Below are 21,638 nucleotides of genomic sequence, written 5' to 3'. Positions count from 1 at the left end.
GCATCCTCTAATTATGCAGTATCTCCTTCCAGTGCACACAGCACCGTGCCTGTAACACTGCAAATATGGTGAGTACGTATAAATACTTATCAACATGAATGGTTTACCAATCCATGAAGTAATGAACATTGTTTCCTTCCACAGGCCAGCAAGTTGAGCCCAGAGCAGATCACAGAGTACAAAGGAGTTTTTGAGATGTTTGACGAGGAGGGCAACGGAGATGTGAAGACGAAGGAGCTGGAGAGGCTGATGAGTTTAATGGGAATCAACCCTACAAAGCGAGAGCTCGGTCAGATGGCCAAGGAGGTGGACAGAGATGGTGAGGAGACGCTCGTTGTCACCGAGTACACAACAAAAACCTATACAAATCATCACATAACCTCACTTTTGATTAGTATATTATATTATATTATTATATTATATTATATAGAAATGGAATTATCTTAGTGTTAATTGCAGAGCCAGCTGGCCAGTTAGGTAATATAGGCGGCTGGTAATGGAGCATGGCTTATAGGGGGCGCCAAAATCGGAAATCGATTCACCCTCAATGTAATTATATTAAAAACTAGTACAGTAATTACTATTAACTCTTAAAATGGAAAATCTCACTTTAATTCACAGGTAAATTAATGCCCAAATGATAACAAATAAGGCTCATCATTTTTTCACATAGTTATATGCAGGTATTTTATATTGATTTGGTATAGTTATTTCATTTAGGTTTGTATATAGTTATTGCACAGTGTATGCATAGAGTTATTGTGTGCAAACCTTTTAAAAATTGTCTGATGTTGATTGTTGTGTTTATCATTTATTACTATTATTATTACTTATTTCCTTATTTACAATATTTTTACTTTGTGTTAAGGGTATTTATATTATATTAATTTTTTTTGGTATTAAGAGTCGTCCCTCGCAATATTATCGCTCCCTCTTTATATCGCGTTTTTTCAGAACTTAATCAATTGATAAATTATTGCTGTTTTGTGATAAACTATGGTCTATTATTAGTCAAAACATATTGAAATACAAGTGATATGTAGTATTCTGGTCACTAGACGGCAGTAAAGACACAAAACATTGATGAGACATTACCTTACATTACATTACCTTAACACTGCATGAAGTCAGCCATGGCATGCTCGATAGAGTGAAAAAAAAGTACTCCTCCCATCTCGTGTGGAAGTGGTAAGTTTTTGGCTTCTTCTCGCTAGCTTGCTATCTAGCGGCCATCTCGAGTCCCTGCAGCATAAGAGTTGCGATGTGGCGTAAACAATGAATAGTAGGAATTTTAAGGTGACTATAGGGGTGTTATTTCATGTCACGAGGGACGACTGTATTTGTAATTTGTTAACCATGTAAATTGGGTGACACGTTATCTTATAGATTGAATACAACGGTAAAAACAATGCCATTCAATTTCTTTTGCAAACTATGGTAATTGCCACTGCAGGGGGACACCTTAAGCCATTTTGGCTTAGGTTTATCTAGAATGTGCTGAACAAAATTTACACTTGCACAATTCAACTCAGTTCAATTCTTCATTCTGTTTGTGGCCCTCCGTGGAAAAGGTGGGAAGCCTGGAAAAGGTGGCCCCTGATCTAGTATACCTGTATAGTGTGTCATAATTCTAGATATACACACATTTACAATTAGAACTTAAAGGACGTATCTCAATTTCTTAATGAGTGTTGGCTAAAATGTTGACAAATGTCAAAGTGATGCACGGTGGTTTCCACATAGATCACTAGGTGGCAGTATTTCACCAAATGTGCCTTGTGAAAACTGTCCTGCACCCACCATTAGCCCAGTTATTGCTGACTGCTGACACAACCATCATTAAAAATACAACAATATGGTTCTCAAACTTTTTTACAGCCTCGATTGCAGCCAAAGTTCCTGTGCTGCACTCATCGTACTGTTATTATTTTCAATTTTAGGTAAAGGTGTCTTCAACTGTGACAGCTTTCTGGGCCTGATGGCACTGTACCACGAAAGAACCAAGAACCAGGATGCTGAGCTGAGAGCTGCTTTTAAAGTCTTTGACAAAGAGGCAAAGGGATACATTGACTGGAATACACTCAAGTAAGACTAGACTCAACAAATGATTTACTTGTGTACACGAAGCACTAACTCTGTTGCCAGATATGTGCTGATGAACGCCGGAGAACCACTTAACGAGATTGAGGCCGAGCAGATGATGAAGGAGGCGGATAAAGATGGAGATGGAACGATTGATTATGAAGGTATCCCAAACATTGCTTTTGCATATATTTGGTAACACGCCGCCCTATAAGGCAGTAGATCTCCCAAGAAAGGTAATCATATTGTTATATATTTTTTAATCACCATATAAATATACTATATATATATATGTGCTGTCAAAAATAGCACGTTAACGTCGGTAACTAATTAATTTCACACCTCAAAGCCACACCCCTCTGTTATGACGGCAGTCGGAAGCATAGTGTAGTGTTCCCACATATTCTGACGCTCTTTTATAACTTTATTATGACCCGAACACATCAACAGCAGTGCAAACCCAACAGCATATACTGTATGTATCTCCAACTCACAAAACACATCTCTATGGGCATATTTCACACATAGTTGCAAATGGTGACATGTACATATATATATATATATATATATATACAGTATGTACAAAGATAAACAAAAAAGCTAACATTTCATACGGTTTTCTAAAGTTAAAATGTAGACATTCTAAGTTGTCAAAGTTTTAAAATTTGATATAAGTAAAAAAAAGTCCGCTTATCCACAGTAGGGTCGCGGGTATGCTGGAGCCTATCCCAGCTGATGTCGAGCGAGAGGCGGGGTACACCCTGGACTGGTCACCAGCCAATGGCAGGGCACATATAGACAAACAAGCATTGACACTCACATTGAATTTAGAGTCGCCAATTAACCTAACATGCACGTTTTTGGAATGTGGGAGGAAACCAGAGTACCCGGAGAAAACCACACACGCACACTCAAGGAGAACATGCAAACTCCACACAGAGATGCCCAACGGAGATTCGAACCCAGATCTTCCTGATCTCTGTGTGTGGCGAAACATGCAACCACTAGATCAGTAAAAAAAGTCATGATTGTTAAATAAAAATATTTGGTAGGTTACACATTATATAGCCCTTTCAACATCTGTATAGACCCATGAAGCCACTTCAGAAAATAATTTTTAGTCACAAAGGCTTTTGAAAATAAAAAATACTAATGATAATAATAAAATCAATTCAAATAAAAAACAATCAATACAATTAGAATGTTTTTTTTAGAATTGTTATAGGTATGAATACAAAAAGATTTGAATATATAAAAAATGTCTACAATACTAATTAATAATATTTTTTCCCACTTGAAATCCTGCAGAATTTGTGGCTATGATGACTGGTGACTTGTTTAAAATGAGCTGAAGATGTCATGAAGATGGGCCTGACGCAGCTGCCGGGGATTGCGAGACACACGAGACACGGCATAGAATAATACAAACCCTTAACAATAAACTCAAAAGAAGCTCTATTTTTGTGCAAGTCTTATTTAAGAAAGATAATGTTTTTAGACAAAGGTCATGATGGGGTTAACTTGTTAAATCTTGCCACCCGGATACAGTCATTCACAGGGGCCTGAAAGCATCTGGTGTGCTGAGCCATTAAATCCCAGCTTCATCCCTGCAAAGCCAAACAGGCAGCTGGGAGAGCCAACTGCAGCTCGCATCTTGAAGCCATTAGACCAATGAAAGTAGAGGGGGGAGGGAGCTCGCGTGCACGGCTCCCTGCTCCCTCATCGCATCCTTTGAGCGGCCTCTCTTGAGTCAAATACAAGAAAGAAACAAGACAGAGGCGGGGTCAGCTGGTCCTTGTGGGCCATCGGAGGACCCGAGGGGGATCCGTGGAGGCTGGCGGGATCGAGCAACGTCGGCGTGCGACTCCATCCGCTGAGAAAATGGCTGCTTTTCAGTGTAAACAGGCTGCGCAGGACCTGCATTGCTAGAGGGAGGAGGGGCAGACGTTGGAGGAAATGTCGCCTCTCCCAATGAAATCCTTCCCTTTCCAGCTAGCCCCGGCCTGCCGCTGTTCACCTTTGAACCCCAGCATGTTTTACATGCAAGGTACGTATGCATCTCTAATTGGAGACGTGGTCAAGGCTGTTGCGGACAAAGTGATAAATAAATGAAAAGTCAGCCATGTAGAATGTTGCTTGCTCTTTGTGTCTCAAGTGGACAAAAGCAAGGAGAGAAGTCACCATTTGGTTTTCATTGCTTGTTTGCTTGGTCTGCACGTGTTCATCATTAAAAACACAAGCAGACAGGATGCACAAAGGATCATATGACCTCCTTTCTCAAAAACATCAAAGCAAGCATCAGAACACTTTATCACCTATACTAGGAACTCCTATTAAAAGTAACAGACTTGAAGGCAGTAGGTATTTATAGAAATGGTGTGTGCGTGTGTGTGTGTAGGAGGAGGAAGAGAGGCGAGAGGGGATGTCAGTTTGGCGTTTGAACCGCTTCATTTCCTCGAAGTCCACATTACAGTTACAAGGTGTTACATATTCCTGAAGATCTTTATCTGGTTCGTTATGCCATTTTCCTCTATCTTCACTACCCACATCCTGCCCTCAACATCTACCACATCCTCGCTGGCACTACGAGACATGTCCAAATCAGAGAGACAGATGACACGGGTGTCCTCACGTTTTCACATGACTGTAATTGTCTAAGCTTCTACTCCTGAACTGCTCCACACAGAACGGTGAAAATATGTCCAAATATGCACCCCGACTGTGTGGCAAATTCACAACACGCTGTTATTATCCCAAACGTTGGATTGACTTGAAATTTGTCACACACTTAAATGCGCTTTACAAAACAACTCACTGTAACTTTAGGACATTAGGCTAACTCATCGAAATTTGGTACTCACCTTTACATGTGTGTAAATGTGAGCAAGATTGGTTGATACACGCCGCACGGTGGCCTATTGGTTGGCCAAACAGGAGATCAGGAAGATGTAGGTTTGAATCTCCATTTGGGCATCTCTTTTTGGACTTTGCATGTTCTCCCCGTGTGTGCGTGGGTTTTCTCCGGGTACTCTGGTTTCCTCCCACGTTCCAAAAATATGCATGTTAGGTTAACTGGCGCCTTTAAATTGTCCATATCCATATCCGTGAATGGTTGTTTATTCGTATGTGCCCTGCGATTGGCTGGGACCAGTCCAGGGTGTACTGCGCCTCTCGCCTAAAGTCAGCTGGGATAGGCTCCAGCATACGCCCGCAACTCTAGTGAGGACAAGCGGCGTAGAAAATGGATGGATGGTTGAGACACATCAAGCAAATCATCTTTGCAGGGTCACGTAAAAGATGAAATACTTTATTCATCTGCAAGACAAATTCATAACCCACTAATAAATCATTAATCATTTGTCTAATAATTATAAAACTTTGCTGATATACACTCATGATCAAAATGTTAAGATCAGTTAAAAAATTGCAAGAGTTTGCATTTTGCATTGTTGGATGGGGATGTTATTCAACTTCATGTCAAAAAATCCGAACGATCTCTTTAAGGAGGGTTTTAAGTAGAGCTACAAAATGCAAAAAGAAGAAATGAAAAAAAAAACTCAGTAAGAAATTAATTGCAAAGAAGCATTAAAGTGAAATAGGCACAGGGTTAGGGGTTAGGGTTAGAGTTAGGGTTGACTATTACTTTCTTATTTCACAATTCTGACTTTCCTACCTCATAATTATGACTTTCCTACCTCATAATTAAGACTTTTTATCTAGTAATTTCGACTGTTTATCTCATAATTATGACTTTCAATCTCATAATTATGACTTAGCATTTTTTTCTTTCAGTGGCGGAAACAGGCATCCATATTATTGTCTTAGATTTTTTCTTCGTCTTCTTATTGAGTCAATACAGTATTATTAACACGCCTTTTCGTCATAGTCATATAGTCATATATCATATATATATATATCATAGTCATATATCAGCATTTACATACAACTTCTGAGATAATTATCATGATTAGTTTGTGATTTAACGTTGTTTTTCTTCCATGTCCAAAGCCTCATCAGTTCCTCTGTAGACCCCAGACGAGCATGAAGACATCAGCAATGAAACACACTAAAGACTGAGTGAAAAACCTCATTCAATATATATAATAATAATAATATAGTCACCATCCAACTGATCATGGCGCTGCCTACAGCCAAGACAAGCCCAAGTTTTATATCCCCAGCTGCCACCGCCGCTGCCACCAGCACCGTCCCCCTCCTGTCCTCCTCCAGCGCAATGGGAGACAATGTCACTTCCACAACGGCATTAATGACTGTCACCTTCACCACCAACGAAACCGCTTTCAACACCACCGCATTCCCGGAGGCGCTGATTGAGGGCTCGGGAATGGGAATGGTGCTCGTCCCCTTTGGCATCATCACTGTCATCGGCCTGGCGCTCGCTTTAGTAAGGACACGCTGTCTTTTGTTGTCTTCAAATGGTTTCAAATGTTTTTACACGTGTAACTTTCTCCTTCCTAGTTGCTGTACATTCGTAAAAGGAAGCGGTATGTCTCTTGCGTTTGCCTGTTGAGCAAGTAAATGTCGGTTGAACTAAGTCATGACTGACTTTGACTTGTCTCTGCCGTGCAGTTTGGAGAAGCTGAGGCACCAGCTCATGCCCATGTACAACTTCGACCCAGCTGAGGAACAAGACGACCTGCTGGAACAGGAACTGCTGGACCACGGCCGGGAAGGAACCCTCGCAGGGCCCAATGCAAAGGTGAGCCAGTGTAAATATTAGTTGACATACACTCTAAATCACATACTGTGTAAAAGTATGTCGTTTTAGCTACGCTAACATGACCGTAATATAACTCGTAGGGGTGTAACGGTACACCATCTTCATGGTTCAGTACGTACCTCAGTTGCAAGGTCACGGTTTGGTTCATTTTGGGTACAGTAAAAGAAAGAACAGCTGTAGTGATTTTTAAAATGCTAGCAGGTCATTCTCGAACAAATAAATAAATTCAAAAGAAGCGGGGGGGGGGGAATAGTTTTTAGTAACGTTCCTTATGGGTTGAAGTGCCAATGTCTGTTTACATATTTCACCGGGAAGGCCAAGTTGTTCCCAAACTGGAAACTCTAACAAAAGAAGTGGGTTTTCAAGGTCTGGCTTCTCCTTGGCACTATCGCTAGCCATGACTTGCGCTCGTCAAAGGTTGGACTGCACTGTATTTGTTTACCGAGTAGACGTGTGATGCAATAAACACTTCCTGTTGGTGATGTGCAATACCACTGATTTAGTTTGTAAAATTTAGGCTGGCATTGGTGATACTGATACTTTTGTGCAAATTCACCTCACGTGTCTGTTACATTTTTAAAAGTAGTGTATTTCAAATCATAGCACAAGTAATACATGACATCTGAGTTCTTTATTTATTTATTGAAGTATATTTAGGTAGCGGGTAACATACAATATAACCAAGCTAATATCCAACAACAGAAAAATACAACAACAGAAAAAGCAGAGGATAAAATCATGTAAAATATGTGAAAATGGTATTTTAAACAATAAAAAAAAGAAAATACTATACTTAAAATAGTAAAACCATTAAAATACATAACTTTTAAGAACTAGTATAAGAATAAAAACTTTATTCACAGTTCACTAGTTGTGTCACAAAGACGAGACGATACACGAGATTGGGTCTACAAGAACGAGAACCATTACTTTTAAGAAAAGTACAATGAAAAAATACAAAAAGATAGGACAATATATTGCAATCTACTAATCGAATTTGTACTGCGTTACACTCTTCTGCGCTCTGTGTGTATGCTAGCAGCCCTGCCTCCACCCACTGGGACAAAGAGACTGAACGACTCCGTTCATGCCGTTGTTCTATGGAACAAATGTACCTGAAACCAATGAGAGTGAATCCTCTTCCTGCCTGTTTGGAGGCGGGAGACGAGGGAAACAGACACGCATGCACACATATTCATTTATCGTGCGATTAATTCATATTAATTATTTATATAATTGTCCCAGGCCTACTGCCCACAAGACATTTTTTTTTCTGAACGAGAAATCTTGTCACGTTTTAATCTTGCGAGATCTTGTGACAGCCCTACAAAATCACACATGGCTCCGTTTACAACTGGCCATCGTTCCGACAGCCAAACATGACCTCAAATGATGGAAGTATCAAAAGTGTCGATATTTTGATTTGAGAATCAGTTTTAGAGCATTAAGAAATGGTATTGGAAGTATCAATATTTCAGTATTGATCTGTATAGTACTACTTCCTGTCTCTCACTTTGTGTGCACAGTGTGGGAACCTGGTGCGTCTCTGTTCCACACTAAAAAAATCTGCTTATGTTGTACCGTTACATCCATAAACACTACAATGTCATTCAGTGCTGTGATGGCTACAGTTATACTTATATACTTATATGGTGTGGTATTTCTGTGTGTTAGTCAGCAGGCTACTGTTTGTTCCAACAAGAATTACAAAAAATGAGGTGAACCATAATGATCCTGGGGTGCTGGGCGGTTCGCTGATGCTAATGTGACTCATATGGTGAAAATATTCACGCTTTTATCCAGAAATGTAACAGGATTTCAATTCCACAAAGTTTGGCAGATATAGGTGTGCTGCTTTTTGTGTCAGTGTTATTGTAGTATTGCTCATTGCTTTTATTGATTTTACAGTATTTTCATTTGGATTTATTCCTCCATCCACCTGTGCTTTATTTGATCAATAATAACATTGTACAGCATCCTTTGTGTTATCATTTACTTTCATTTTCCTTTATGTCTTTAAAGTTTTGACAATGGCATGGTAGAAGGTAAAAGGCAAACAATGGTAAAGTATCACCTGTGTGTCCTTAAACCTTGACTTTCCCTACATCTGAATTTTTTCCACACAATCATTGTAAACATAATACGCTGTGACCATCATGTCATGGACCTTTACCTTCTCCTTCCTTTATTTTTTATCGAATCTAATTAAGTATAACAAATAAACAAGAGGTATCATCCATGGCACATTTGAATTCCAACACACAATTGGATTTTTATTATTCATATATTTTTTGGCTATTTTTACTTTTGAAACACACCAGCATTGTGGGCCTATAATTGTCCATGAATCCATGTTGCTGTTTGTAATGTTAGAATACACCGTCAGTCATCACACATAATCTAAAGTGAGGTATTTAGAGGAGTGACACATCCTGATTTCATCCTTTTGTCATCAATTGCAGCGCAACCTTGGTTAGCATCGTTAATTCGTTCCAGAAGGTCCAACTCTAGCCGAAACGGATGCTAACTGAATCAATTTTTCCCATAAGAAATAATGTAAAACCAGTTAATTCGTTCCAGAAAGCCAAAAATGTTAACACAAAACATGTTTTTATATTATCGTTATAGCATAGTCTTATAATTATAGTTTCACATGCAGGAAACAATTGTAAATGCATATAAATGATGAATGAAAGGGATAAATAAACAAGGTAGAAGACGTCATTCTTGATGTGAGTGCTCCCAAAGACACGATGTGGCAGCGAGACACGACACGCACACCACCTTCCTGATTTGCCATGAGTGATTTCTTGAATTCAATAGTGTGTCTCACCTCAATAACATCAAATGGAGCCCAAGAAAGCTTCAAGTGTCAGCATTTTGATGAAGAAGGTAAAAAACACTATTGGGTTGAACTGAATTCAAGTATTAAGTCATGACAATACAGGAAGGTGTTGTCCGTGTCGTGTCTTGCTGCCACATTGGAACGCTCTCACATCAAGAGTCACGTTGTCAGTGAAGGTAAAAGTAACCTTAAATGCCCATGTATCCCTTTCATTTGTCACTTATATGCATTTACAATTGTTTTAACGCATGTACAATTTTAAAAATGTGTGTGATGAATGATGTCATTGTAAACATGTGATCTAACGGACAAATACACCATCTTCATGAGCATAACCTATCAGCAAGCTGCGATATGACTCTTATGTTTTCAAAAATGATTTATCTGTCTCCGTGTTCTGCCACAGACGCTCCGAAGCACCCAGGGGACCACTCAGAGACCCAGTCGCCTGGTCTTCACTGACGTAGCCAAAGCTCTCAATGCTTAACACAGCTCTTCCATTTGCTCATGACACTTTGTGCAACCCTTCTATCTATAGAAGGGTCACTCAGGAGAGAAAATAAAGGGACACAAAGTGAAGAAATGGTGCATGTATTACCACAAAGTGTCACTCATGGTCTTGCAATGTTACCACTCGGCACACAGATGCAACGTGATGCACTTTTCCTTAAGTATTTTAGTGGTGTTGTTCAATTATTTCTCTTTTATTGTGATCTTCCTCAACACTGGATGTCTTATCTGTACGTCTTCCTCGGTGTGCAATGAATGAGTGGGAATACATTAAAAACTCTTCAATTTGTTGCACCAAGTGTGATGTTTTATTATCAATTTAGACAAACAAAAAGAAAATGTGCACCATCTAAGGCTGACACAATTAAAAAAAACACAGGTAACAACGCAACAGCAATTAGTCAAAATAGATGTCACGCACACACACAACACATAATGACTCCGTTGCACAGAAATACCCCAAAGGACCACTCCTATCCTTTCTAAAGGCCAACCAACTTAAAAAAAAAAATGTCATCGTCCGCAATCCTTACAGGAGACATGAACACACGTCTTTCTCTTTTCCGTGCATTTTAAAGATATAAAAACAGCTCGAAAGTGGCAGATAATGAATGCACATAATGGGACACGCCGATTTCGCCTACACAGCTCGCTATTAAAACTTCCAAAAATCCCCAACAAGGTGTTATGGTTTTATATACGTGTGTGAGTACGGCGTCAATACGCCAGCAATGTAGTTGTTTGGTGTAACAATATTATTAATAATAACAATGTCACAGTGGCTTGGTTAATGTGCAGGTCACATTATGTAAATGGAGCGTTGTGGGCCTTTTTTCAGAAGGCTTTCTAGTAGTAGTTGCGTCCCATTACGTGCATTCTTAGCTGCCTCTTTTGAGTTGTATTATATATTTTTAGAATGTCTTGCATAAGGATTGTGCATGATGGTCACAATTCCAAAAAAAGTGCAGTTTTCCGTTAAGGCCTGGACGACTTTCGCAGCATGAACAAGTCCAAAGAAAAGTTACTCTTTGAATGTTAAAAAAAAAAAAAAAAATTGATGTGAATGTGAGTGTGAATGGTTGTTTGTCTATATGTGCCCTGCGATTGGTTGGCGACCAGTCCAGAGTGTACCCCGCCTGTCTCCCAAAGTCAGCTGGGATAGGCTCCAGCATGCCCCCACGACCCTAATGAGGAAGAAGCAGTATAGAAAATGGATGGATGGATGGATGTTAAAAGCTGATAATTCAAGTAAGGAAACTCTTTGCTCATGCTGTGTTCAAAAAAGGCCCCTGTTGTAGCTCAAAAAATTACATTCATTGAAGATGGTGGACCAAATGTGTCAAAAAAACATTGTGTTGTCACCATTATGATAGGTGGAATAGGTGTGTCCCATTACGTGCATTCTTAGCTGCCTCGTTTTAGATTTTTTAAGAAAAAATATCTTTAGAATGCACAGAAAAGAGAAAGACGTGCGTTCACGTCTCACATAAGGATTGCGGATGATGGTTGAAATTCCAAAAAACGTGCAGTTTTTCTTTAAGACAGCAAAGAGAATCAGCCTTCTCTTCAGCCTTGAGCTCTCGTTATGAGCGGTAGCTAACATTTGCATTTGCTAACATTAGCAGCTAAAGCTGTCCTTGTCCATCAAACCACAACCCCAAAAGAGTCATTGTGGTTTGCTGTGGTTTCAATCTGGTTTTTAACATGGGAAGACGAGGAAATAACCTAGTTCCTTTTTCTCGAACAAGCATAGAAACTTGTCCAGTGTCCAGTATGGATTAGTCACTCACATTTTAGCATGTTAACGTCAACCACTTTGTTTTTCATAACGTAGCATTGTGTCACCATTTGCCATCAGACGCATTATTCCACGCACTTAAACTTCACCTAGCTGCTTAGAAACGATCAAATATAACCCAAAAATATCTGTCCTCAAGAATCAGTCTTTTATTGGGAGTCTGTGCGCACTCACATGATAAAATAATACAGTTAGGATTTGCTACTAAAGTCTTGAGCCATAGATCACAATAATTGTCACACACAAAATATACAGTGTATGAGAAAGGAGGACACCCTGAAAAAGCCTATAAGTAATATTTTTGGTGTAAACATTTTTTGTGTTTTCTGCATTTACAAAAATAATGGTTTTATTGGTACATCGCAGTAAAATGTTTGTGTCAGTACTTGAATGGAGATGGTCCGTCTTGTGTGTTGCTGAGGTAGAGTGACAGGTGAGGAAAAAAAGAAGGTAAGAGTGGTTGAAGGGAGGTGTTTCTATCAAAGCACAATGAAATGAAATGCGCACCAAAACAAATAACACAAATAATCACTACTACTGTGTACTGAAAACCTGAATACTTTAGTACCTGAGCTTTCATGGTGTTTTAAAAGAATAGAAACTTAATGGAATTCTGCTTTTTTTTATCATATGTCAGCACGAGGGGTTAAGTCAGTGGTGGGCAACTTTGGGCGCATGTGCCATACATGACCAATGAGAGTTTTTAAAAACAAATCAAACATTTCATCAAACATTTCACCCACAAATGTTCCTTTTAGAGAATAATAATGGTTTGTTTGATACTTTTTTAATCTATTTAGGAGGACCTTATAAAATCAGCAACAAGGTTAAATGGTTGCAGGTGGTATTGGCAGACTGGTGATTTTTTTCCCCCCTCATTTAACTCAACCAATCAATTCTTTCATCAAGCTGGAGTGCGTATATTTTGCTGCATCCCGTCATCCAGTCGTCCAGTCAAACCTTGAGGTAGGTGCTGATGCATCCTTCACTAGTGGCTTTCCTCCCGGCCTGCGAGCTGAGATGACGAGGGCTCAGACTGCGCGCGTCCTTGGGTCTCGCCTCCTTCTGAGAACACCTGCGACAACCGTCATCACGTTAAGCAGTGACTCAACACGGAATCGTCAATTAATACAAGAACACGAGAGTGACTTGCTGGATTTTCATCGAGCGTGAGCGAGACGTCAGTTATGTCAGGAAACCAAGAAGTGAGGAGTAAGATCAGTTTTTTTCATTGAGTCATTCTTCCCCTTTTTGTGCGTGCGTGCGTCCAAGCGGAGGCCGTCTTTCTCAACGGTTTCACTTCTGCAGAGCGGATGTCTTCAATCAGACACTTAGCGAGAAGTGGAGCTGTTGGCAAGTTCTCTCTTTCATTCACAAGAATGAACAAAAGAACACTCTCAAGACGTTCTCTGCACTTTGACAAAACGTCCAAAATGAGTCATCCTCTTTCTCAATTTCCAAATGTTCTAAATGCATACTTGATTAGAATGTTCTAGATTTGGCTAGAAGGTACCAACAGGCTTTAGAACGGTGCAAAATGTAGTGTTTCAAGACATGAAAGAAAATACACCACATTTTGAGTAGCACTGCCAAATGATTACAATTTTTAAATCAGATTAATTATGGTTTTCAAATTAATTAATCATGATTAATTAATCATCACAGCTATGCCCATATGCCCATGTTTACTGTATTTTATTGAAAGAAAGAAAAGGTTTGCTTACTATGTCATGATATATTTTTGGCACCCTTTTCAAGAGACGGATCCATGTGCATATTTTAGCGTAAGTCGTTAAGCGATACATTCTAAACACAATTTACAATATTTTTATGTCCTTATTTGAATTTTCAAAATGCAAAAAATGTACATATTTGTAATATAATTTTTTTAACATTTCAAAGTTGTAAATGGAAAAACATTGTCATATTTTATATATTTTTTTAAAGGATTTTTGTTTTTTATTTACCATCCCATCCATCCATCCATCCATTTTCTGTGCCGCTTATCCCCATTAGGTTGCTGGAGCCTATCCCAGCTGACTTTGGGCAACAGGCGGGGTACACCCTGGACTGGTCGCCAGGCAATGACAGGGCACATATAGACAACCAACCATTCACACTCACATTCATACCTATGGACAATTTACAGTCGCCAATTAACCTAACATTTATTTACAAATGCAAAAAAAAATCTCATAATATATAAATTAGTTTTATTTTCAAAAAGCAAAAAAATCCCATATTTTTATTATTTTCAAAATGCAAGAAAATCATATATTTTTATTTTCAAAATAAAACCCATAGAATATTTTTATTATTTTTATTTTCTAAAAGCAAAAACCTAGATTATTTTTTTTATTTTTATTTTGAAAATGCAAAGAAATCCTTTCATTTTTTATTGCCAAAAAAAATCACATAAATTGTTTTATTTTTATTTTTTATTTCCAAAATGCAAAAAAACATATTATTTTTATTGTTTTATTTCCAAAATGCACAAAAGTCCTGTAATATATTTTATCATTTTTATTTTCAGAATGCCCCCAAAAAATCACATATGTTTTTTTTATTATTATTAGTTCCAAAATGCAAAATAAACCACCTGCAATATTTGTACTATTTTTATTTTAAAAATGGTAAAAAAAAAAAAAAAAAAACATAAAAAAATATATGTTGTTTTTTGTTTCACGAATGTGAGAGTGTACAAGACGGCCATCACAAGTTTTTGGACAAAGGTATTGAGGGTGAAATTGGCATAAATGATAAATTGCCCCCCTCCTGTGCAGCTATAACATCTTCCACTCTACTAGGAAGACTTTGCAAGTGCGTCTGTGGGAGTTTGTGTTTGTGTCTGTGTCTGTCCTGTAGTTCATTCACCAAGCATTGCTTTATGGACCTTGCTTTGTGCAGAAATGGCCTTTTTCCAAACTGGAAGCCTCAAATGTTCCAAAATGTCTTGATGATGAAGATTCAAGGGGTAACTTAGGGGTCCAGTCCATAGGCTTCTGTCCATATACTACCAATGTACTGCATATTGTACCTTATGGAGCGTCATTACATACGTGAGACATGGATCCACTTTAGGTGGAAGGCAGTTTGTGTGACTGTTTTATCAAATTATTAATCTTTAAATCAGTACAGCTACATGACAGTCAAACAAGGTCCTCACCTCCTGCTCTTCACTTGTGTTTTCAACCACCCGCTGGAGCTTCACAGAGAAACAAACACTCATGAAGGTGAGTACAAATCAGGCAGAGTCTTCATGTGTGTTTTAGTGTGGGGGTGTTGCTCCATACCCATTTCCTTGGTCGCCCACGTGGTCGTCTTTGTCCAGCGGGCTCTACTTTCTGAGAAAGAACACACAGTAAATTACCACACACGAGCACACTGATGACTAACAAAGCCATGTTTAGTCCTCCATGGTGGTTGTGTGTGTCAAAAAGTTCAAATTGTACTGCATTATGTTGCGCATATACAGCACTGTGCAAAAGTTCACTAACTTAATAACATGTCTTGGTAGTTCTATTGCACGGGTGGCCAAAGTGGGGGCCTGGGGGCCATTTCTGTTTTTTATTGACCCGCGGCACATTCTAAAAATAGAATTGCACAAGAACACTAAAAAAAAACAAAACAAAAAAAACAACAGCCTAGTCAAAATATTAACTCATTCAATACCAAAGACGTATTTATACGTTTTTTTTTGCACGAGATGCGGAAAGAGGTGATGACACATAAAAACATCTACAAGATGGCAGGAGTGCATTCGACAAAAGCTCGGCATGGATCTTTTGCACGTAAAACCACACTCGACGGCAAGGAGGAAGAAGAAGAGCGTGGAGGAGTGTAGCTTGCAGGAGGCTACGCCTTGTAGGGAAATTTTAATGCATGCACACACACACACACACAAACACACACACGTGCGTGCACGCATTCTCACACAGTTTACTTCCAAATGTGAAAATTGTAATTAGTTCATGGTGTTCTATTTGTAAATAAATGGTTATTTTGATGTAAAACAACCCTTTCTTGTGTTGTTTATGTTGTGATGTAGTTGTTTAGATATTTGAGCTGTCACAAAAGGAAAACATTTGTGTCAAAGTGGAAGTTGGGAACTGATTCTTTCCTGAAACTTACCTATGTTCTCCTGCTGATTACTAAAGAACAGAAAAAGGTAGAAACAAACTTTTTTTTCTGATGAAAGACAAGAATCTAATCTTTGTTTTGGTTCTGTGTTTATACAGCCATAGAACACAATATTCTGTGTGCCTTGAAAGATCAGCCAAAATCGTCTAAAACGGCCGCTACTGAAGGGGTTGCTTTTTGAAAAAGAGTTAAGAGAAAAAAGTTGTACTCTAACGAGAAAAATTTGAATTTTGCAAGAATAAAATCATAATATTATGTCATTTTAGTACCATAAAGTTGAAATATTAAAGTTGTGATATTATGAGAAGCAAACATAACAACAAATAAAGTAATCATTTTTTGAAAATTAGGCTGTGGAAAAAGTTATAATGTTACAAGAATAAAGTCAAAACATTATGGGAATAAAGTCCTAATTACTAGAAAAAAATGCAAGAAGAAAGTTTAAATATTTGGAAGTTTAAAAAAACAACAACAGCAGAAATGAAAAAAAAACAGCTTTACAAAAATAAAGAAGAATAGGAACAAAAAAAGGTCATATTCTAACCAGACCAAAAAAGCGCACTTTCACGAGAACAAACTCGTAATATTGTGAGGAAAAATCATTTCATTCAATCCAATCCACTTTATTTATATAGCACATTTTAAAAACACTGTTTCCAAAGTGCTGCACAGACTAGAAAAAACATAAATAATAAGAAATAAAAGTACAAATTACCACAGCAAAAACTAAAAGATCAAATAAAAACAAAACAAAGACACTTAAAACAGTAAAATGTTTAAAACAACAAGTGAAACAATAAAAGCAATAAATACAAGAAGTAGGTAAAAAATAAATAAATAAATCGAATAAAAACTAGAATAAATAAAACCAATTGAAACTAAAAAGAAAAGAATAAAAGACGCAGAGGACCATATTTTAGTAGCACCGAGTTGAAATATTAAAGAAAAAATATATTACTTTTTAAAAGTCATAATATTATGAGAAACAAACAAAAGAAAATGAAATTTGTTTGGTGTAAATGTTGTAATATTACAGGATCAAAGTCATAATACAATGAGACCAAAATGTAAGAAAATTATTTAAGGGGGTAGTTTGTATTTTTTGACAAGAAGTTGTATGACACCCCCATCAGCAGTGGACTATATCAACAGTGGCTTACCCCCCCATTTGGTCCCACGAGTCCAGTTCTGGTCGGATTTCAGTGACGAGGAACGTAGTTCTGCTTAGTTGCTGGGTCATTTAAGTACAGAGTTTGGCTTCTCAAAGCAATGTGCGTTCAAAAGAGTAATACATTTGCATCATAAAAATGCCTCTTCAAAAAAATCAGACCTCACAAATGGCTCGGCGTTATGTTTGTCTCCCGCCGTGTCCCTGCACGCCGTCGCCTCTCCATTTTTGTGTGTATTTGATTCATCGGCGACGGAGCGCCGCGACCATCTTGTTTACGTGTGTTCCACAGCGGAAGAAGATGCGAGCGTCTTCATCACCGACACACGAAGAGGCGAGTGCGCAGGGACACGGTGGGAGAACTGGACCAGAACCAGAACTGGACTCGCGGGACCAAATGGGGGTGTAAGTCACTGTTGATATAGTCCACTACAGATAGGGGTGTCATACAACTTGATGTCAAAAAATCCAACCTATCCCTTTAAAAAGAAAGTTGAAATATTTGGAAAATAAAAAAAAGCGAAATAGCAAAGTTCATAGTAATAATATGCAGTTTTGTCTTGAAATATATACTTGTACTATAACTTCTTAGCATACAGTATCTACCGGTACATGTGTTGGTTTACAAAATATCAAAGTGGCAAGGTTGCATGCTTTCATTTTTCACTCCGTGGCCCTTGGTGGAAAACGTTTGGGCACCCCTGTTCTATTGGGTTGAGCCTTAGCTAGTGTGTTCCTCTTTAATGTCCCCTATTGTGACTTTTTATGATGTTTTAACCGTAACATGTGTCACTACAGCCTGTTTATGAGCTCCAAACGTCATAATAATCACTCTTCACCCTGACTTGTTTGCTCTACTTGCTCAAACGCTTGCTTTTCAAGTCTTTTGATGATGTCATGAAGGAGAAACCACCTTCCACATGGACATGATACCACCTCTGAGCCCACCCTGTGTACACGCCCACGACCTTACAAAGAAGAATAAGATGGAACTTTTCAATAACCAAGAAACATTAGCCAACCTTCAGTGCACTTTTTGGTCCTTTGTTCTTGCTGCCCTTCGGTCTTCCTCTTGGTCGCTTTGGAGTGGGGGGCCCAACAGGCTCCTGTACAGAAACACTCATTAGAATCTAGAAGTCTCCAAATGACCTCATCTCCACTAAGCTTTCAGGACGACCTGCTGGTGTTTACGTGGACGACCTCGGCCCCTGCGCTGCGGAGGCTCTGCAGCGGGCGGTTGTGGGGTGCTCGGCTGGGGAGGAGAGGACTCTTTGGCCCCGCTGCTGCTGCTCATGTCCGTCTGTTTGGGAACGCGTGGGCATCAAGACCTGAAGGGATCAGGGGGGTGGAGACAAGACAAAATACTCATTTTCAGGAGAACAAGCTACGGTGGAACACCTCAGTTCACTGAGCATCGAAGAAATAACTCGACCTGTGTATTGTGCTTTTTCAATTCCTGCAAAAGAAGCTTTTTACACTTTAGTGGTTAACTTCTTTTGATACTTTTAAGGTGAGCCATTAAAGTTAAGATGTGAGATTTGTAATGTTTTTACATTTTAGTATTAAATAGTGGGTATTGAGGCAAAAACACAAAGTGCAGTGCTTGACTACAACCAGCAGAGGCGCTGTTGATTCAGTCTCAACAAGTATGAAAGAAAAAGAACGTCACGCTTTAGTACACACTTGCTCCTGCTGTTGAATGAGAACATGTATCCAAACTTTTGACTAGTACTGTATATATAACTTATTGTTTCAAATATAATATTAAAATCAACTGGAAAAATATATACTTTTTTTATGTTAACTTTTTGGATTCCCAAGTATTTCAAGGGGTGCCCTATAAAAGCATTAAAGATAAGTAAAAATAAATCAAATAATTAAAAAAACAATTCAATAAAACAGATTTTTTCAGTAAAAAAAAAGACAAAACTTTATTTAAAAAGTATATTTGTGTAAATTCTAATGTTTGAGCGTCTTTGAGTTTCTTTTTGGGATGATGTATGTTAAATATACTTTTTAAATATAATACATATATATTTAAACATCCTTGTATGTTTTTCATACAAATAATAATAATTATTATATACATTTGTTTTTGAAGTTAATTTAAAAAACATCTTTTACAGAGATTAAACTATTTGTAATGTTTTCTTTAATGTATTACATTTTTTAACACTTTTATAGGGCACCCAATGAAATACATAGAATCCAAAAAGTTAACACCAGAAAAATATGTATATTGTCAAACACTAGTTGTGTTTTTTACATAATAAAATGCTATTAATGGGGTTATTTCATATCTACCATCAAAAACTAATGACTTAATAATACATTTACAAGTATTCTCACTATTTAAAGCCCATATTTATTTTGTTGACTTTTATGCACTTCCACAATAATTACCAACACAGCCAATCAATGCACAGAAACTTCAAGTCTCATTAAAATGAAGAATTCTCATCCGACGAGTCATTTTTGAGTCTGCACGCCTCTCCTCCCCCTGCAGCGCGAAGCAGTGTGCTCGACCAGTACCGCACGTGTATGCCCAGTACAGTACAGGTCGGGACTCAATGTACTTTTTGCATATAGGCGCCGATCTCAAGCTGCAAAAACCCACATTTTATTTGCAGTCAAGTGTTGAGGAGTGGCAGATAGACTTCAGCAAAGCGTCACATACGCGCATGTTCTATACCAGCGAGGTCCATCAATGTATAGTCAGCAACCTTCTTGCGCAATGTCGTACTTTAACGTGAACGCGGTCAGTGTTGCACAAAGTAACCAAAAGAGTGTACAGGTGCACCAAATGCCTTTTAGAAGGCAAAAAACAAACTGAATGCATATGCACGATGTCCAAAAACTTACCTTCAGTGTGTTTGCAGCTTCACCTGGTGCAAGTTGACACCACGCACACTTTCAACTTGTGCTCCACTTTTGCTACGATAATGCATCTAATCTCTCATTGGCTGATGTCACACCCCCTCCTCGCCCCGTCTCCAGAAATGTGTGTGCCCCCCCTTCTCCCAACACACACACTCACAAGCACGCACACACACACACACACACACGTCCAGTCACGAATAAGGTGGGTGGGAGTGTTGTAGCCTGTGGGTTCTCCCGCTATGCATTGCATACTTTGTGAATTAAAGCATGTTTCTAACATGTTTCAGTGGGAGGGGTTAAAGCTGTGACCACGCCCCCGAGCAGCGTTACTTGTACTCGCTCGGACCACCCACTAGAGGACAGAACTCCCAGGCGGCCGTGGAAGTGAAATATACCTACAGAGTGTATACACGCACACGCACACGCACACGCACACACATCCCGTCACACAGCTAGAGCTGTATGAGTCACACCAAAGAGCAGACATATAAAATTGGGTTTCATGAAAAAGAAAAACGTCTCACGAAGCATCTGTTTGGGCGAGGGCGCGGGGTTGTGTGTGTGCGTGTCTGTGTGTGTGTGTGGGGGGGGGGGGGGGGGGGGGGGGAGTGATGGTAGTCTTGACTTCAGTTAAATGATTCATGGTGTGCAATTACATCAAAACACAGGACAGAAAACACATAAGGATCCTACTATACAGTGTACAGCTATAATCATTTTTTCTTTTTGATTTTATTTATTAATTGTAATGTATCATATTATTTTTTATGTTTAAAATTGTTTATTTATTTGAAAAATTAATAATAGTAATAATAATACAAGGATCAAGCGGCTTCGAAAATAAATGAATGAATGAATAATAATACAAAAATAGAAAAAATACATATTTAATTTAAGTTATTACGTTTTTAAATCATATACTTCAATGAAATTATTAATTACAATGAAACCTTTTTTGTATAATGTATGTATATACAGTATATCTTCTCAATCCCACATAGAGGAAGCAGAGTGTGAGGACACAACGCGGACAGTTCCATCGCCGTGGCTGACGTGTCTGGGGTTGTCAAAAAGCTCCGGGAGTGGACCAGTTTCGCTCTGAATTCCTCAAGCCTCTGGATGTTGAGGGACTGTCTTGGCTGACACGTCTCTTCAACATTGCGTGGAAGTCGGAACTGTACCTCTGGATTGGCAGACCGGGGGGGGTGGTCCCCCTTTTCTTGAAGGGTGACCGGAGGGTGTGTTCCAACTGTAGGGGGATCACACTCCTCAGCCTCCCTGGGAAAGTATATTCCAGGGTAGGACCGTTTGGTTTGGTTTGGTTTAGTTTATTTGAACATGAAGGTTCCAATGGAATACATCTCGTGAATCATTCTTTCACAGTTCCACATGTCCAAAAGGAGCATAAGAAGCAAAGCTTATTTAATCCTCCCCCGTCTATTCCACATTTATTACAACACTTGTTGTTCACTTC

At 38.7% G+C, this 21,638-nt stretch overlaps 3 protein-coding genes across 4 annotated transcripts; 2 read left to right on the top strand and 1 right to left on the bottom strand.

Moving 5' to 3' along the window:
* The first annotated feature begins 26 nt into the window (after nucleotides 1–26).
* LOC129186739 (calglandulin-like) lies at nucleotides 27–3,532 on the top strand. Its single transcript, XM_054785297.1, has 5 exons — nucleotides 27–68; nucleotides 145–319; nucleotides 1,941–2,085; nucleotides 2,146–2,246; nucleotides 3,391–3,532. Exons 1-5 carry the CDS (start codon nucleotides 66–68, stop codon nucleotides 3,432–3,434), a joined length of 468 nt encoding a protein of 155 aa, XP_054641272.1. The 5' UTR covers nucleotides 27–65; the 3' UTR covers nucleotides 3,435–3,532.
* Nucleotides 3,533–3,748: 216 nt separating this feature from the next.
* Nucleotides 3,749–10,472, top strand: si:ch211-161c3.5 (uncharacterized protein C3orf18). Of its 2 annotated transcripts, XM_054785802.1 has the most exons (6): nucleotides 3,749–4,129; nucleotides 6,091–6,487; nucleotides 6,562–6,587; nucleotides 6,673–6,802; nucleotides 8,846–8,885; nucleotides 10,075–10,472. In XM_054785802.1, the coding sequence occupies exons 2-5, from the start codon at nucleotides 6,218–6,220 to the stop codon at nucleotides 8,849–8,851; spliced, it is 432 nt and encodes a 143-aa protein (XP_054641777.1). In that variant the 5' UTR covers nucleotides 3,749–4,129; nucleotides 6,091–6,217; the 3' UTR covers nucleotides 8,852–8,885; nucleotides 10,075–10,472. The 2 variants fall into 2 exon arrangements, with proteins under 2 accessions (XP_054641777.1, XP_054641776.1); XM_054785801.1 differs by lacking the exon at nucleotides 8,846–8,885 and having other exon boundaries at nucleotides 3,753–4,129.
* A 1,345-nt stretch (nucleotides 10,473–11,817) lies between these two features.
* si:ch211-161c3.6 (high mobility group AT-hook 2b) lies at nucleotides 11,818–20,202 on the bottom strand. The gene is made up of 6 exons (XM_054785169.1): nucleotides 20,147–20,202; nucleotides 18,462–18,612; nucleotides 18,307–18,390; nucleotides 15,270–15,320; nucleotides 15,143–15,181; nucleotides 11,818–13,051 (listed from the first exon to the last, which is right to left on the bottom strand). The coding sequence occupies exons 2-6, from the start codon at nucleotides 18,576–18,578 to the stop codon at nucleotides 12,965–12,967; spliced, it is 378 nt and encodes a 125-aa protein (XP_054641144.1). The 5' UTR covers nucleotides 18,579–18,612; nucleotides 20,147–20,202; the 3' UTR covers nucleotides 11,818–12,964.
* Between the last annotated feature and the right edge of the window lie 1,436 nt (nucleotides 20,203–21,638).

This window comes from Dunckerocampus dactyliophorus, chromosome 8 (assembly GCF_027744805.1).
Source record: "Dunckerocampus dactyliophorus isolate RoL2022-P2 chromosome 8, RoL_Ddac_1.1, whole genome shotgun sequence".
Taxonomy (NCBI): domain Eukaryota; kingdom Metazoa; phylum Chordata; class Actinopteri; order Syngnathiformes; family Syngnathidae; genus Dunckerocampus; species Dunckerocampus dactyliophorus.
Note: the sequence above shows the minus strand (reverse complement) of the source record. Positions and strands in the feature narration are given on the sequence as shown.